This window comes from Myotis brandtii, unplaced genomic scaffold (assembly GCF_000412655.1).
Source record: "Myotis brandtii unplaced genomic scaffold, ASM41265v1 scaffold266, whole genome shotgun sequence".
Classification (NCBI taxonomy): Eukaryota; Metazoa; Chordata; class Mammalia; order Chiroptera; family Vespertilionidae; genus Myotis; species Myotis brandtii.
Window position 1 is genome coordinate 9,965,353 of NW_005360124.1, and position 18,486 is coordinate 9,983,838.

An 18,486-nucleotide genomic window follows, 5' to 3' on the forward strand; every position below is an offset into this window, starting at 1 on the left:
ACATATATATGTATATGCATGTATCCACAGCAGTACTTTTCATTTATTAAAAATATTTATATAAATAATGTCTTCAGCACATGCACTCCTATGAGGCACTCTTTTTTTTGCTAAACATGATTTGGAGTTTTAGCCATGTAAATTCATGTTACACTAGTATATTTGTTTATACTAGTGTAGAACATTCCATTATATGACTACAACATAATTACATTTATCTAGTATGTTGTTTATGAACATTCAGTTGTCTCCAATTTTTTAGTATTCCAAAAATAACACCACAAAAGCTATAGTGGACAATGTGTGCTTTCTTATGAATTTGCATCTTCAAGTTTAATAAAAATTTCCAAATGGTTTATTAAAAATTTCCAAATTTTATATTGGTTTTACCACTTACACTGCAAACAAGAGTGCATATTCTCATTTCTCCAAATACTCACCAGCATTTGTATTGTCAGACTTTTAAAATGTTACCAGTTTCCTATGTGTGAAATGGTATTTTAGTTTGATTTAATACGTACTTTATTACTAAGGTGGGTAACATTTCATGTTTGTTGGCTCTTCATGTTTCTGCCTGTTCATAAACTTTGCCTGTTTTGAAGAGGGGAACTGCTTATTATCTTTTTCATATTGATTTGAATAAATTCTTTTTAATTCTGGATACTACTTTGTTTTCTGTTACAGGCTTTGCCAATATTCTTTCCTACTCCATGGCTTGTTTTTACTTTTGTTTATTGAGCCTTTTATTGAGCAGAAATTTTAAATTTCAATGCAGTAAAATGGATTAAGATTTTTCTTGTGAATTGTTATGTTCTGTATTTTGCTTAAAAATCTTTTCTTACTGTTCTAAACATTTTCTTCTAAACATTTCAACATTTAGTTTTTCTCATTTAGGTATTTAATATATCTGAAATTAATTTCCTGAAGGGAACATATTTCAATTACTTCTTATAAAGGCAACTGATTTCATAGATCCATCCTGCTGATTGATATATATCGCCTTTAGATTTCTGGTGGTCGGGGGCGGGGGGGCAGACAAAGAGGCAAACTTCTAAACTCTTCATCCTTACTTCAACTAGGAGAACAATTTTACATGTTCAGATGCCATACAAATTTCCTTTGAATTAAGGAATATATTCTGAAGCCACTGCCATCATGGAAACTATACAAGCTCTGAATTGAGTTCGATAGAGATTTTCATCCTAGATTAAATTCTTTTCAGCAGAGTGATCTTGGCTATATTATTTATCTTTCTGAGCCTCCTTTTCTGTAAAAAGATATTCATCCCTAGTCCATGGTTTGTGTCAAAATTAATCATTTTAAAATGCGTACTACATTGCCTGACACACAGAAGATATTCAAAGACTTTATGGCTTTTGTCTTTGGCAGTGAAACAGCAGTACCTTGAGAGAACTGCAACAAATCAAGATGAATGCTTGTTTCTCTAATTTTAGCATAACACAGGGAAGATAAAGAAGGATAAATAGCCCAGATTTTGGAAAACAACAATGAATATCTGTTATATTATAAGATCAGGCTTTTCCCCCATTAGGTCCTAAGATTAGCCCTGAATGAAGTTAAAGTTTTTACTTTTGTCATACTTGGTAAAGTTGAATCCTACGGTAGAAAGTGAAGATCCAGGAGTTATATCTGGGGCAAGGGTCAGAAGCTAAACCACATCTCTCTAGGACTGTGAGAAGGTTTCTTTGTTTTACTAGCCTCAGAGTTTGCAAAAGTTGGAGTGAACAGTTCTTTTTTTTTTTAATTTTTTTAAATATATTTTATTGATTTTTTACAGAGAGGAAGGGAGAGAGATAGAGAGTTAGAAACATCGATGAGAGAGAAACATCGATCAGTTGCCGCCTGCACATCTCCTACTGGGGATGTGCCCGCAACCCAGGCACATGCCCTTGACCGGAACCGAACCTGGGACCTTTCATTCCGCAGGTCGACGCTCTATCCACTGAGCCAAACCGGTTTTGGCGGAGTGAACAGTTCTAATGGGGACTGGAACAGTGCTGTGGGTACAGGATGGAGGAACCGCACCTGTTCACAGGGAGTGGATGAGGTCCTGGGACAGTGTGGGCCAGGCAGGAAATGACAGGACATGATTTTCTGGTGTGTGTGTGTGTGTGTGTGTGTGTGTGTGTGTGTGTGTGTGTATGTAGTCCTTTCCAATATGCCTAAACCTTCGAGCAAGCCTTCTTCAAAATTACTACTCTCAGTTACACAATTGAAAAATAGGTAAATCCCTGAAACCCATCCTTGGGTGTAAACATCACAGGGTGAAAGCAGGGATCCCTTCTCTCCATCAGAGTGGCCAGAAGTGACAGCTGCCATTGGACAACAAATGTTCCTGGTGAGTCAATGACAAGGTCAGCTGCTGTGTGTGTTGGCAAGATGAAGAGGTCAAGCTGGGCGAAGCAGTGACTTTTTGGGACACAATTGAGATGTTGCCCTTGGAAAGTTTACTAAGTGCCTAGGGCACACTTGAGCAGTGGTCCTGGGGAGAGAGTTAGGGGGCCAATTTCCAGCTGGAATCTGGTGCCATAAAAATGTTAGTTAAGAAAAAAAAAAGAATGAAGGGCTGATTTGAGACCTGGAGTTACAGTTTAAAGAAGTATGAGAAGATGGGACAGATTTCAGCCTGAGATGTAGGTAACAAGGTAAAAGTCAAAATATAAGCAGAGATGCCACACATACTATCCATACTAGAAAATCTCAGACACTTGCTTTTGCAAAGATTTTCCTGCCCTCCCACCAGATCCATTCGTTTAATCATTAATTCATTTCCACATTTGCTGGACAAACATTTACGGATTTTCTATGTGCCTGACACAGTACTGGGCACTGGAGATACTGGGGAAGCCAAACAGACTTGGCCCTTCATGTGTGGGGCTCGCAGGGAGTAGGGACGTTCACATTAACATAATGAGTGAAACCAGGCACTGGGGCAGGGATGGAGGGTGTGGTCAAGAGTCCATCAAGGAGGACAGCCCCGGTAGTAAATTTAGAAATAAATGTCACAATAAAGCCTGAGAAAGATAAAATTATGTTTAGCAAAGGCATTTGGAAACATCAGCAGCTCAGAAATACTTTTATTAAGATCCATTAATATGAGCGTGTTGGAACTCGATTATCTCACTTAGCTGGAAAATTCATTCATGTAACATGTTTCTGTCCATAAGGGTAGCAGATAAAGGCAACAGTGTTGTGTACATGTGTGGAGTTTACTCTTGGTAGGGTTTGATCATCATACTGAATTCAAGTATCTGGTAAACTGTCCTTTGTAAACAACATGATAAAGGGTGGAAGGAGACCTATCAACTTCTATGATGTTTACTTATTTAGGTTTTCTCAGTGTTAAAAATGTGTCATAGAGAATCAGTTGCCTGCGTCCTGCATTTCATTCATATCTAAAGAGAAAGCCAATGGTGCATTCCTCGCAGGGAATTTGTTTCTATAGCTTGTTAAGCCATGAAACAGCACTCGTTCAGCTATTTCTAATTCACAGTATACACAGGTTTTTTTTTATTTGTTTAAACTATGAATCTTAGATTTTCTGGGAAAGTGCGTGTGAATCCAAAAAATCATATTGTGTATCCACCCCTGTGGAGGCCTGGAATATCTGTAGATTTTATAGTCTAATTAATAATTATGTAGATAGTAAAATCCCCAAAGACCTCTTCTGCCTCTCAAAAATGGTTATGATTTCTTATTCTCTCATGTGGATTGATATCACACCTGCATCATAGGTTTAGCAGGAAAGAAGTTAGAGAATTGCAATGTGGGAATATATAAATGCCTTTATAAATTTTGGTGCAAGTTTTCTTTTTTGAAAAGCCCCTCATTTGCATCATTTATCCGGTAATGTCTCTAGGCTGGTGTTGTCTGTAGGATGTAACCAAGAGCCCCAGGGAACTGTAGCTACAAGGAGAACACTGAGCTATAAGTAGCTATATATACTTGTGTGTAGCAAGCTATCTAATTCCTATAACTCTGTTCAGTTTTTGGACTTCATATACAATGACTTTAAGGACTTAATTCATCTTGCTTTATCACTGATGCACATATCCACATATTATCAACAGCTCTATAGTCATAATGCATTTTTGTGTCATTTCCAGCTGATAATTTAAAGTGTTTATGTTAATAGAAATTATTTTTTTAAATATATTTCTTTATTGATTTTAGAGAGGGAAAAAGATGGAGAGAGAGACAGAAACATCAATGATGAGAGAGAATCATCGATCGGCTTCCTCCTGCACGCCCCCCACTGGGGATCGAGCCCACAACCCAGGCACGTGCCCCCAGCTGGAATCGAACCCAGGACCACTCAGTCCACAGGCCGACGCTCTATCCACTGAGCCAAACTGGCCAGGGCAATAGAAATTATTTTGATATAATATTTTGGTACACTGCATTACTCCTGACTATATTTCATAAATTATCACTTCAGGATAAGCAAATACATATAATTAAAAATAATTTATCATTATATATTAAATGACAAAAAAAGTCATTCCTACTTTGCTTTTACATTTTTCCTATTTTATTCTTGTCCATGTTTCTAAAAAGACATATAAAGCAAACTTATGAATTGTACAAAAAGCCCAATAGTACACCATTTAATTATGCCTCAGCAGCATAGTAAAAGTGAAAATTAGCATTTTACAATACAGTGTGTTAAAATAAAAGTACTCGATCATATATGCTTGCTGTTAAAAAAAGAAGTTAGAAAAATACAATTCTTTAAAGAAAATAACCAGATAAACAGAAGATTCTTGTAGTGTTCTGGTCATCCCATTATTGTTGAGTAAACAGAAGATTTGACAGTTTCTTTCAGAATAAAAGGCAAAATAGTTTCTATTTGACACACTGTCATGAGGACAATATAAGTAATTTCAAAAGCTTTCATAAAAAAAGAGACAAACAACCCAGTTTGTTTATTCCCAAGGATAATGCTGACTTTATTTATATTTGAAAAGAAAGACTAAGTCCCAACTGTAATCCTCAATGTCTCTGAATTGTTTGACTTTGCTTCTATTGCAGCAATCGGGTCAGCAGGGTCCTTGTCTAGAGGCGATCCCACCCTAACGGCCTCCCATTTAAATCTGACCCCAGACATGCTTTTCTCCACCAGCTGGATTTCTAAGTCCTTTAGCATGCAAATCCCCTTACAGCTTTACTCTGGTTTTCACTGTTTCTGCTCCTTATATGCCTTAGCTCGTTAACATTTTCAATTAAAGAAGCACACACATAAGCTGGGTACTACACTGAAAGGTATTTGTAAATAATTGCTATCTTTTCTTTCATGTTATTGTGGGTTGCATTGTGCCCCTCTCCCCGCCCAGAATTCATATGTTGAGATAGCAACCCTCAGTACCTCAGTATGAAATTGTATTTGAATGTAAGGTCTTTAAAGAGATAAGTTCAAATGAGGCCGTAGGAGGAGGCTCTAATATAGTATGACTGGTGTCCTTATAAGATAAACGACAGACACAAGGGGTGTTTGCACACAGAAAGGCCATGTGAGGACATGATGAGAAGGTGGCCATCTACAAAAGAAGAGAGGCCTTGAGAGAAAGCAACCCTGCCGACACCTCTAGGACTGTGAGAAAATAAGTTTCTGTGTTGAAGCCACTCACACTGTGGTATTTTGTTATAGCAGCTCTAGCACACTAATACACACATATATTTAGTAGATAGCAAAAAAAACCCCAAAAATGGATAGCATTATAAAAACATCAGTTTGCTCTGATGTTAAATTCTTAATACAGAAAACATAAGAGGTGATATAAAAATGGATTTTGAATAAATGACTTCTTATGACCTTTTCTCCACCTCTCTAAAGCTAGCTCAGCTCGCCTAGCCAGCATGGCTCAGTGGTTGAGAGTCAACCTATGAACCAGGAGGTCATGGTTCCCAGTCAGGGCACATGCCTGGGTTGTGGGCTCGATCCCAAGTGTGGGGCATGCAGGAGGCAGCCAATCAATGATTCTCTCTCATCATTGATATTTCTCTCTTTCTCTTTCTCTCTCTCTTCCTTTCTTAAATCAATAAAAATATATTTAAAAAAAATAAAATTAGCTCAGCTCATCCATCCCCACCACAAAATGTTCTCTGCCCTTCTAGGCCACTCTAGCTCCCTTTTCTGGACCCCTTCAGCACCTTTCCCCTAGACCACTGGGAAAATACATATGTAACATCAGAACCTTGTTCTTATTGTGAACCTTATATTTAAAACTAATGAAAACATACTCGTCTATTTGAAGCTGGTGTAAAGGAAGGAAGACAGGTCCTCCTAACCTCCTTGTCCAATCCACCACTCATTTTTTCCTTCCTTTCTTGTTCACAGTGGCCCCTGGGTCACCATCACATGAGACATAGGTTTAAAATTCCTGAGTGACATCACACTTTATTATTATCTTAAAATAACCTTAGGAGACTTGATCTCTCATATTAGAACTGAGGCTACACCACACTTTAAAAAAGACTTCCTATATTATGATGATAGAAAAAAGAACTGAACTAATAGCATAGCATAGGGTGCAACCTTTAAATTGCTTATTAAATGAATATGAATCACATAATATTTCTGACTTACATCAGAAAGTCGCCACCAGTCTGAGAATCTAAGATGCACTATCACCGGAGCGGGGCTCTGCTTGGAGCTGGTATGGTTTGGGCTTCATGGCCAAGCCATACGTGGGCGTCAAGTCCAGCTCGGCCCTGGGGCATTTGTTCAGCTTGAGCTGTTGCAGAACCATGGTGATGAAAAGGAATACCTCATTCCGAGCAACATCTTCCCCCAGACACTTCCGGATTCCCATTCCAAATATCAGGACCTTGTCCACAAGACTCTTATTCAGTTCCCTGTTTTCGTTTAGAAATCTCTCAGGACTAAATACATTGGGATTATCCCAGATAGTTCTGTATAAAATAGACAAAAGTTACATTTTATAAAAGAATCGTTTTATCATTTTGCCATTCTTGCCAACTTCCCCACAATAACTTTGTTTTGCATAAAATGTTTTATTTGTGTTTGGAATAGTGTAAATATTCATACATATGTACATATAGGTACATATATATAAGTATAGAGGTATATCATTATTATGAATGTATGTATATATACTCTTTAAATTTATTGACAAGTTTAGTTACCTTAAAGAATTAATACAATTTTTCCTAGTTTATATTAGAATGACTTCTGCTTCATTAAATAGTGAATAAAATACTTGGAAATTTATTTCAATTTTTTAATGAAGAATTCTACAAAATTCTCATACGAATATTCCAAAATTTGGGTATAAGTAACAAGGAATAAATATTCAATCTCCTTTGCTTTAAGTGGTACCTCTCACTCTGGTACCAATAGGTTTAGGAAAAGGCCTTCGCCCATCATCACAGAGCAGCCAGGTCACCTGCCAGCAGCTCTGACTGAGGGTTGCCCACAGGCCCCAACCGCTGTGCATCTGGTGCTCTCTTCTCCCCCACCTCTTGTCTCAGGCACCATATCTGCCTTGTCTATGACAACTCCTGCCAGTACGTTTCCTAACACACCCTCAGCCATACATCAGGGACCCACTTGACTTTACCAAGAACCGGGCCTTTTTGTGTATTGATGTCATTCTCTTTCTAGCAGGACATTTGTTTTCTTTCTGCGCCAAAGGTCATAGCCCTGAAGACCTACAAGTCGTACTCAGTCCCCCAATAAATTTCGTTTGCTCTCATAATCTTTCAAAAATAATTCATTGCTGCGGACATTTAAACATCAGAAGACTCCACGTGAAAATTTCCATTTCCAAGTTCTGTCTTATCAACGAGCTGACAATGCTGGGACAAGGTCCTGCTTGTCTTCAGTTTACTGAGCGGCATGAGGGATAGCAGGTGACTGCTCCTCACGGCTCCAACAAGGGCGATTCTCTCATTGTTGGTGTTTTCCACTGCTCAGTAGGTGCCTAAGTTTGTGAGCTTTGTTTAAGCTAAATAGGAATAATTTCCCCATGATATCAGTCTTGAACCACATACTCATTTAGTTCAATAAGTGCCTCAATACAAACAGTATTTCTTTATAAGCACCTGTGTTAACACAGCTTGTTTGAACATTACTCAATATTCAATATAATCACAGGTCCCTAGGCTACTAGAACACTTCAGGAGCTTGGGATAGTGCTAACTGAGAACAAATGCCATTAAATTTACATTGACTATATTTTTCTTGTAGTGGGTTTTTAAATGCTTAATTTTTATTTAGCATGATCACTGGATGTGAACAGTGGAGGTGTCAACCTTTCTAACAATAAATTTTGCAGTGGGACAGCCTATGCAGTGAATGTGCTATTAGGTCTACGTGATAATCACCTCTCTCCCAAATAGCCTGGAGCATGAGACATCAGTCAGAGGAAATCTTGGGTGAAGACAAAGAAGTTGTACCGAGTGCTCTGTATACCGCCCACTGAGTGCATAAGAATGCAATCTCTACCAGTTTACTGGAGACAGTAAGCCCCAACCACATGGAGCATCCAATTTCCATTAATCAGGATATACACAGTGAATGTGGGCCCTGCTTCTGCTACTTGCTGCACATGTGACTTTAGGCAATTCATTTCACTGGATTGAGTTTCTTCAGTTGTCAAGTTGGGATCATGGTAGCACCATGCAGAGGGTTATTGTTGAGGTTCAGAGGAGGTACTTAAAGGTTTTGTGCCCAACACACAGTAGGGTCTATAGATATTAGATGCCATCATCATCATTCCCATCACTGCTAACACTACTACCATCCTCTTCTTTTAAAACAGGTGAGGTATCTTCATCCCTGTTCTCCCTTTTAAAGCTAATATGGATGAGACTCTAGCTGTATTTTACTTGCAAATATTTATTGAGTGGCTACTATGTGCCAGGCATTGATCTAGGTGCTGAGGTAGAGGAAAACCAAAAAAAAAATGAAGGAAAAATCCCTGCTTGGTCTTTCTAATTCTGTTGGGGGATTTCACGCTGCATTTCAAACATCAGCTAGCCATAACCTTACAGAGGGTGAGCCCTTGAAGTCCTTGGCCCACACCTCCTCAAAAAGCCCACTTTTGAAATTGAATTTGCCCTGAATGAATTTGTATTAAGATATCATCCTTCCTGCCCGGCTGGCGTGGCTCAGGGGTTGAGTGTCAACCTATGAACCAGGAGGTCATGGTTCAATTCCTAGTCAGTGCACATGCCTGGGTTGCAGGCTCGATCCCCAGTGGGTGGCATGCAGAAGGCAGCCGATCAATGATTCTCTCTCATCATTGATGTATATATCTCTCTCTCCTTCTTCCTTCCTCTCTGAAATCAATAAAAATATATTTTAAAAAACACATATCACCCTTCCTATTATCAGTGAGAATAGAAAACTGAATTTCCTTGTAATTTATTTCAAGAGAAATAGAAGTAATGAACTTTGGCTAAGAATGTGTATCTTTTTCTGATTAATAAATAGCAAACAAACAGCCAAACAAATTTAACCCCCCCCCCCAAAAAAAATAATTTTGGTGACTTACTCATCATGATTTACTTGATACATGTTAATAAAGGTGCACGTATTCTTGGGAATGAAATAGCCATTCAAAGTAGTGTCTGCTGTGGTACTGGGAAAGCAAAATACATCCTTATCATTACAGCACATCCTGTAGTTCAAATGACCCACCCCTAAACTGCTACCCACAATTAACAGACTATATTTATTGTCTTTTTAAAAACTATAATGATATGAAATCTTTATAAATCTTCATTCTTTCATCTTCCATCTTCCACCTATTGTCAAGTTAGTAATTTATTCTTTTTCTTGTATTTGTGAAACATATTGAGCATTTAACATATTTAAGGCATTGCTATGAGCTAAAATCTCAGTGGAAAATTATCTCAGTATTTCTATGACAAAGTTGCTCATATGTAGACACATCAAATTATATCAGGAGCCCTGGTTAGTGTGGCTTAGTTGGTTGGTCATTGTCCTGTGCACCAAAAGGTTGCTGGTTCAATTCTCAGTCAGGGCACATGCCTGTATTGTGGGCTTAATTTTCCAGTAGGGGACCTGTAGGAGGCAGCTGATGAATGATACACTCTTGCATGGATGTTTCTCTCTCTCCTACCTTCCTCTCTCTCTAAAAAAAAATCAATTAAAAATTATAGCAGGGAATTGAAAGGAAATTACAAAACACTTTCTGCGTGTCCAATGTGAATTGACTTTTATTAATAAATAAAGAAAAATCCAAGGAGCAATGGAATTGGAACTAGGAAATCTGAACTCTAAACACTGCTTACAGGGAACTACTGGGATAATCTCATATCAACTCTATGATTTCATTTCCTAGCTGTGAAATGGTATTATTTGTGTTGGATGATCTCTAAGTCGTCTCTAGACAAATAATCTATTTTCTAGTCCCATACTCAGTTATGAAAACTGTATACTTTTGTCCTTCATACTCTGTAATTACGCATGGATCATGGTATATTTCCATATGGCATTAAATCATGGTATGGTTCCATATGGCACTCACTAACTGCCTAGATGGCCCCAACACTCACTTCTGCCCCCAGAGGAGCAGCAGTGACATTTCAATTTGATGAGTTTGAGAGGAGATATGAAACACATTTGGCTTAGCTACTTCTGATGAACCAACCTGTAGAAATGTACATTTCATCTATAATCAGTGATGGCCTGAGCTTGGAGAAGCAGACATGCAGTCTCCCCTGCAGTTGTCCACCCTTGCCAGAGACTGAGTGGCAAAGTATGTCTAATTCAGGTGAGAAGTATGAGCAAGCCTATTTGGTCCAGCTCTAGGCTGAAGGCACTACCTACTGCTGTGCCAAGAACCATAACTACATCAGCTTCCTGAGGTGAGAGACATCCCCACTCCCTCACTATTTAAGGATGGGAAAAGAAAAAGCATTAAGAATTGCATTTTTCTTTTTAATTGTGTAGAATGGTAATAGTTCAAACTACCAGAACTTTGGTTGTCCACATTCCTATTTAATAAAGCTTATCTACTTAATCTATACTGGCGTGCATTTGTGCGCTAGAGAGTGAGGTATGAGATTTCAATAAACTTCCAAATATCTGTAAACGGAAACTCTGTTTAATTTATCTGTGGCAGCACTGGCCTCCTGAGTCAATTGGCCAGCAAAATTCTAAGCTACTAAAAATGAAGCCACATCAGCAGGTGGCTAAGACGGCTCAGAGAAGAAGTTAAGTGAGTGTGTATGACACTTCATGCCCAAACGTATATTATGTTTGTATTATCCATTGTTTGGAACTTCCATAGCCTTTTCCCCCCTTAAATAGTACATATAAGATGAAAAATAGCGACATCATAGTTTGGTTATGAAAACATTTGCAACATATGCTGTTTATCTATGTAAAAATTTCATTAGAGAATTTAAAAATAAAAAGAATTAAGATTTAAAATAATAGCAAAATAGTATTAACATAATATGTATTTTAAAGGACCTAATGTATTCCAATGCCTTAGATTCCTCATTCCCTCAACCTGCCATTGGTTGCTGCTTCAAAGGAGAATCGTTTGCTTACCAATGTGGAATAGTAAAAGGAATAAAGGAGGCATGTCTGAACACTTCATTTATGAAAGCTTCTGTGTAGGGTAACATTTTCCTGTCCTCAAATCTGGGTGGTTTTAGACCAATGTTTCCATCTGAAAGAAGAGATGTTTGTTTTTAAAACTTAATAATAAAAATGACAATTGTAAGAATTATACTTTTCATCTGAAAATATGTTACCAATTTCTTCTTGAATTCTGGCTTGAATTTCTGGGTAGTGTATCAAATAAAGAAAGCTCCAGTACAGGCATGTTGATACAGTTTCAAACCCTGAAAAAGGAATGAGACAAAATGCCATGAAGAAAATCATTAGCAACATTTGTATCTTCAATTTGCTTCATATTTGAATATTATGAATCTAGAGAAAAGAATCTAAATATAACTGAAAATCAATAAACTCACAATAAAGTAATTATTATACATTAAAAGTTTTTTCAGAATATAGGCTTAACCTCTCATCGATTAGTATAGTCACTATCAGAACAGAAAACATTAAGTGCTGGTGAGAATGTAGAAAATTGGAATTCTTATGCACTGCTGGTTGGAAGGTGAAATGGTGTAGTCACTATGGAAAATAGTATGGAGGTTACTCAAAAAAATTAAAAGAAATTATCATATGATCCAGGGACCCCACTTCTAGGTATACAGAGTGAGATAACTATACAAAATGGCCTACATCAAAAGGAGGAAATACTCTAAACTGTAAGCAGTAGAACACACACAAAAATTGCAATTAGACCTTATTTGCCTTACATACTGACAAATACTTTCACATACCAGCTCCAAAGATGTCATTCACAGTGCTTATGATTTCATCGTCATTTAAGGTGGCTGTTTTGGTAGTGGCATATTTTTTATGGCATGTATTAATCAGAGCATCAGTAATGTCTCGCATATGGCCCTGAGGAGACAATTCTTGGTATGATTATTGATCCCTACCTACATTTCATATCACAGATGAATCTCATGTACCATGTCATGTAAAATGAACTCAATTCACTTAGGAATATAAAGACTATAGTAGACCATTTCAAAACTTGCAATTTTGCTTGTCAATGGTAATGCTCAATTTTAAAAGTATGTAGAATTTTTAAAAAAGTTATTAAACTCAATTTTCTTCTTAAAATTTCTTTCAATAAATAAAAAGTCCTTATGCTAGAAGCACAGTTACAAAAATTAAAGATTAATTTACTATAGGGAAATTGCTAGGCAATGAATACAAGAAGAGGTTTCCAAGCCCATTCTAAGAATTTTACTGTAATCGCCATGCAGGAAGAGATGAAGCTGAAGTAGGTTAGGGAATAGGAAGAAAATGTATGACTTTATAAATTCTTTTACTTACTGTATTTTTTCTAAAATTCTGATGGGTACCTTGAAACAGATTGTTTACTGCCTTTTCTTTTTCATTGGAAGTGTCTTAATTCCTTACATCTCTTCATTTGTTCAACTATCCACCTTTTCTTTTTAATTTTTTTTTCATGATGCCATCATCTCAGCAAATTGGCCTCCAAGAGCTAGGATTCTTTCTAGTACACACCTATTTCATGAGAGAAATTTACTCTTCTCTGGACCATCAAATTTAGCCAAAAAGATTTAGTGGCCTCACAAAGGTCCACTTCTGTCACCTCAAGAAATTTTCTATCTACATGTATTTGATCTCAAAGTTCATTTCCATATAGTAAAAGGACTCAAATAGGAAAAGAGGATAACTTGGAAACTTCCAATACAATATTCTTTGTAATTATTCAAAACACTCTCTGAAAAAAAAAAATATGCTGATACTTTTAAGACCTCATAATTTCAGATGTAAAATGAAAGAGACAAAATCATTAGTTCATTTCTTCAAGGAACTCACCTCCATGCTCCTCATTCATCAGCCAACTATAGATTCATAATTCAAGTATGTACCTTATCCACACACTAGGGAAATTTCCAAGGTCTCAAAGAATTAAAAACTCTTCTTAAGGTCTCTACATGAGAACTAAATAATGCTGGCCTCTAATCTCACTGACTGGAACTCACATTTCCTAATAGTTTTGGTAAGGGTCATTATGGCAAAATTACAGTGAAAGAGCCAGGGAAGAATACATATAACTTTCTGGGTACTCAACACATCTCATCATTATCTTTTGCTTCTCAACAAATCTCTCGTTCTGGCATGGATTTAAATTCTTACCTTATCATACGTAGTAAGATGATCTTGTACGTGTAGTGTAATAAACTCATTCAGGGCCCGATAAAACTCTCGAGGAGCATTTATAATCCGCAGTGGAAGGTAGCGAAAACATGGTATGAAATCGGCGGGATTAGCTACACTGGAGGCCTTGAGTAAGTCATCATTAGTTTTAACTATCCTAATAAACTCCTCATCACTATGGTCATACCTCTTGCCAAAGCAAAGGGCACAGACAACATTGGCCACTGCACATGTGATGGCATTTCTGGGATCAAAGCTACCCTTCTTCGAAGTCAACTCTGTAAAGACTTTCACCAGCTCAGAAACTTCCTCGATGACCTGTTCCTCAAGCAAGCAAGAGCAGGTGGAGGATTTTGCTTCTGCTTTAGAAAAAGTTCGTAAAGCACTGGATGCTATTTTCTTATGAAGCTTCCAGCTCTCTCCATAATTGACTGAAAATGAAAAACTCTTCCCTTCTGCCAGAAAAGAAAACGTGTGCATGTTAGGTCTGCCTGCAAAATGCTCTCCGTCCTTCAGGAGCACGTGCTTCACCATTTCCATTCCATTCACCACCACGACGGGCACCACGCCAAGTTTGATGAGAAAGACATCGCCATATTTCTTCCTCATCTCTGTGAATGTCAGGAAAGGGTGGTCTCCAAGCTGAAGAAGATTTCCTATGAGGGGGAAGGACCACGGGCCAGGAAGAGATACCTGCCTTCTCCCCTTACTCATGAGGGCTCTCACAAAAACAAAAACTATCACCAAAATGATGAGAGAAGTAGTTACCTCTTCAGGAGTGATTGCCTTGTCCAATATCATTTTCAAAAATAAATACCCTAAAATAGAAAAATACAAACTTTATTTTTGCCATGTTAAGCATAGACTAAGAGTCTTTCCCCCTTTGAACGTTTAAATGAAAAATACAGACTCTGTAGTTATTTGGAAACTATTCTTAATATACTAAGAGGGCAAAATCAAATTCTTATAAAATGCATTGTACCTTTATTCCAGTTCTATTATTTTTACAATTCTAAACACCAGACCAAATCTTTTCCTGTCAGTCATTGACATGATAGACAGGAGAAGAGGACAATTTGATGTAGAAAGCACCCTAGTTTTTGGGAAAGGGATTGAGGCTATAGAAGTTGATCTCATGCTCGTTATTAGCTGATGATCTTCCTCCTGTCACTTAATCGAAGTTTGTCCCAGGCTTCTTATCAAAGTATCCTACCCATGCATTCTTTCAACCTACATTTATTGACCCTACTGCACGCCCCCCTCCCCCAATGTCAGGCACTAAAAATATAAAATTTCACCGACTAATGAGGAAACTAGGTAAACAAAGATAAAATTACAAAGTAGAAAATGCTATAGAGTTGAGTACAGAGTTGTCATTGTTTGAGGATCAAATTAAATAATTATTAAAAATAAGTGCTTAGTGAGTTACAGCCATTTACTAGATATCTACTTGGTTGTCTGCCGAGCCTGTCCTTGGACTTCCTAGCCCACTTGTAAGCATGGCCTGTTGGTGCTATCCTGCTCCAGAACTTGCCCATGTAGCCACTGGTGGTTGATCCAAGAATGGGCCACTGATCCAAAATAAACCTTCTTTGGGAATATGGAATTGGAACTGTGAAAAATCATCCTCTTTTTGGCGGCTATATCTACAAAATCTAAGTCTGAAGATATGATTTGGGGACCTTTAACCCACTAGGACAGTGGTCGGCAAACTCATTAGTCAACAGAGCCAAATATCAACGGTACAATGATTGAAATTTCTTTTGAGAGCCAAATGTTTTAAACTTAAACTATATAGGTAGGTACATTGTTATTAACTTAATTAGGGTACTCCTAAGGCTTAGGAAGAGCCACACTCAAGGGGCCAAAGAGCCGCATGTGGCTCGCGAGCTGCAGTTTGCCGACCACTACCTAGGAGGACATGAGGAACTTTGGAAGCAGATCTTAAAAATAAATGGAGTAGAAAAGAAAAGAAATAATAGACTGAGGGAGGTCTCATGACCTTGCATGCATGACTTCTTGCACCTTCATGAGATCTTGTTCTTGGACTGAATTCTTTCCTGTTTAAACTAGCTACCATTTGTTTCTATTACTTCATCAAAGAGGGTCCTAACAAAAGAAAAGGTTTCATACACATGAGAATATATTGGTTAACCATTGCATTTTATAGTAACTATAGAAGGAATAAAAAACATTCCCTTAAAAGCATACATAACTGAACTGTTCACCTTTCTCAAATTATTTATGGGACAAATAGGCAATATACTCGTTGGACAATGTAAATGCCCGGTTCTCACTTGATTTTCTAGACAATTTAAATGAACATGCAAGCAAACTGTTTTTACCTGTCTTACCTGATTGCTTCACTTTTCCAAGTTCACAGATAAAATGTGGTTCCTTTTTTAGTAATCAGTGCCACTCAACTACACCACCTGGATTGGCCCTGATTACTAAAAAATGAACTTTGGAGTTAAAAGTGAGAGATCAACTTCTTTTATGGAAAAAAGAACCTGAATACACTTTTACACTAAAAATAAAAAGGCAACAGAAACAAACCTGAATCTATAATCAATGCAACAGCCACAGTTTGAAAAATTTCATTTTCTCTGTTCAGAAAGGAAAGAGTGGGGGCTTCATTGTGTTTCTGCTTTGCAGTGTGCTGATTTTGCAAAGCCTCTTCCATTAAAAATAACTGTGACCATGTATCACACACCTACCATGTGCCAGACCCAGAACTCAGCATTAAATCTACATTGTCTTTCAAAATTCATATTTCTGTGAGAGTTATAACGAAGCTTAGAGAGATAAAGTCATTTCCCCCATTTATTTCCCCTGTTTTTTGAGCTGAATAATGAATCATCAATTACCTCTAGCACTTGCTTTCTTACAAAATTTAATTTCTCTTGGGCATTCATCAAACTGCCAATTTGCACATTGAGAACTATCAGTAGCATTTCCCAAGCAGACTACAGTGGGGCCTTGACTTATGAGTTTAATTCGTTCCGAGACCGAGCTCGTTAAGGAGCTCGTTAACTCAAATTAGGCTATCAACTCAATGCAAAAAATCAGCCGAGAGACAGCTGGTATCTCAAAAAACTCGTTAGTCGGGACACTCGTAAGTCAAGGCCCCACTGTACTAAATAGGTGAGAAGTGGGTGTGTCTGGAAGAATTCTGGTTCCTCATAAAGATGGCTAGGTTTCCTGCTTCACTCCTCCCCTGTTTAGCTGTGGGACTTCTGTTAAATTACATCTTCCTTTCCCTCATTTTCCTCATCTATAAAATGACTACTTTAGACTGGAAGACTTCGAAGGCCAACTGTAGGGAACATGGGGCAGAAGCACTAATGTGAGTACAGGGTTAATTGCGCACCAATATTATGTTGCCAGAGTTTCCAGGCAGTTTACCATTCATCAACAAATGTAAACAACTGTGATCACCCTGAGTTCTTTTTCAGCCTGGGCTCTTCTAGCTTCTTTCATTAAACTCTCTTTGGCAGCTTACCAGGCCCAGAAGCATTGCCAACTTTCCCAGCAACTTTCTTGGAAAACTCTGAAGGCACATTCTGTTCCTGTTGTTTTGGGAGTGAATTAGGGCTGAGGACAGAGAGTAAAGGGTTCCCCAAGGGTGGGCTGCTACATCATCAAAGATTCAAGGGGAACTCTAGAATGACCCAGGTAAGAAAAGCATACATAGGTTGGGGGAGTTCGTACTGATTCTCAAACTTGGACACACACATTAGACTTCCTCCCTTTCCCTCCCCCCACCGCAACCCGACCCCAAAAGCTATTAAACTATTGCAGTGCCCATATCCAACCAACTAAATTCAATCTCTAGAGGTAGATGCATTTTTAAAAAGCTCCTTAATATGACTAAGGGGCATTCTAAGCAGAGGACATTTTTTTTGGAGGAAAAACAACCTGCTATGACATCAACAAATCCATTTAGCCAAATTACAATGATGCCGGAAGGCTCACCTGTGCCCAGAGATCTTGCAGGTCAGTGTGAGGAATCTAGTGGAAGGATCTAATGACGGAGAAAGTTTTGGGAAAAGCTGATGGTATCCTGAGAAACAGAACAGTCTGGTTGTAGCAGCAGCAGCAGCAGCAGCAGCAACAGCAGCAGCAACAGGCCTCGGGAAAGGCTGGGAGAGAACATTCTGGGAAGAGAACAGGAGGAGAGGACCTTGGACCCATGTGGGGAGGAGTTTGGAACTGGATTAGGGCATTTGAGAGCTGGAAGGAGGGAGGGAACGGCCTCTGTAGCCAGAACTGGATCCAGGAAGCTGTAGGATTCTAGTCTGAGTGGGAGAGAGACACAATGGAGCAAGGGGTTCTGAAAAAGAGGATGGGATAGAAATTGATCTTGGAAAAAAGCAAGATCATTTGGGAAAGGGAGAATGGAAAAGCTGTCATTTTTAAATTGCTGGTGAGCAGCAGAGGTAAGGGCAAAAGATAGGCAGTAAGGAAGCAATGAGCAGGAAGGAAAAAGACGGTGGTACAGAGGCATTGCTTTGCTGTGAGTTTCAGGAAACCAGGAAAATGCACTGCACTCTAGGCAAGGAATGGGAGGAGGAGAGAGCTGAACTTAAAAATCTAGGAAATTTAGGTTCCCTTTCTCAGGTGGATTTGGTAGATTTATCAGGAGTCTTCACCATCCGGATTTGTATTTACACAACTAGAACAGTCAACTTTTG

At 38.2% G+C, this 18,486-nt stretch overlaps 1 protein-coding gene across 4 annotated transcripts in view; it reads right to left on the reverse strand.

Annotated features, from left to right (window-relative positions):
• Positions 1-17,993, reverse strand: part of LOC102251224 (cytochrome P450 1A1-like) — a 32,357-nt gene extending 14,364 nt beyond the window's left edge. For 2 of the 4 annotated variants that reach the window (XR_001362530.1, XM_005868313.2), the window contains exons 1-7: positions 17,768-17,990; positions 13,772-14,610; positions 12,373-12,496; positions 11,776-11,865; positions 11,570-11,690; positions 9,540-9,626; positions 6,608-6,933 (exon numbers count right to left, since the gene is read on the reverse strand). Coding sequence is in view for 3 of the 4 variants with exons in the window: in XM_005868313.2 (XP_005868375.1) it covers positions 6,636-6,933; positions 9,540-9,626; positions 11,570-11,690; positions 11,776-11,865; positions 12,373-12,496; positions 13,772-14,593 (1,542 nt within the window). In the remaining variant the exon portion in view is untranslated. Of the gene's footprint in view, positions 1-6,075; positions 6,934-9,539; positions 9,627-11,569; positions 11,691-11,775; positions 11,866-12,372; positions 12,497-13,771; positions 14,611-17,767 lie in introns of those variants that run through there. The other 2 variants (XM_005868312.2, XM_005868314.2) reach the window with 2 other exon arrangements.
• Between the last annotated feature and the right edge of the window lie 493 nt (positions 17,994-18,486).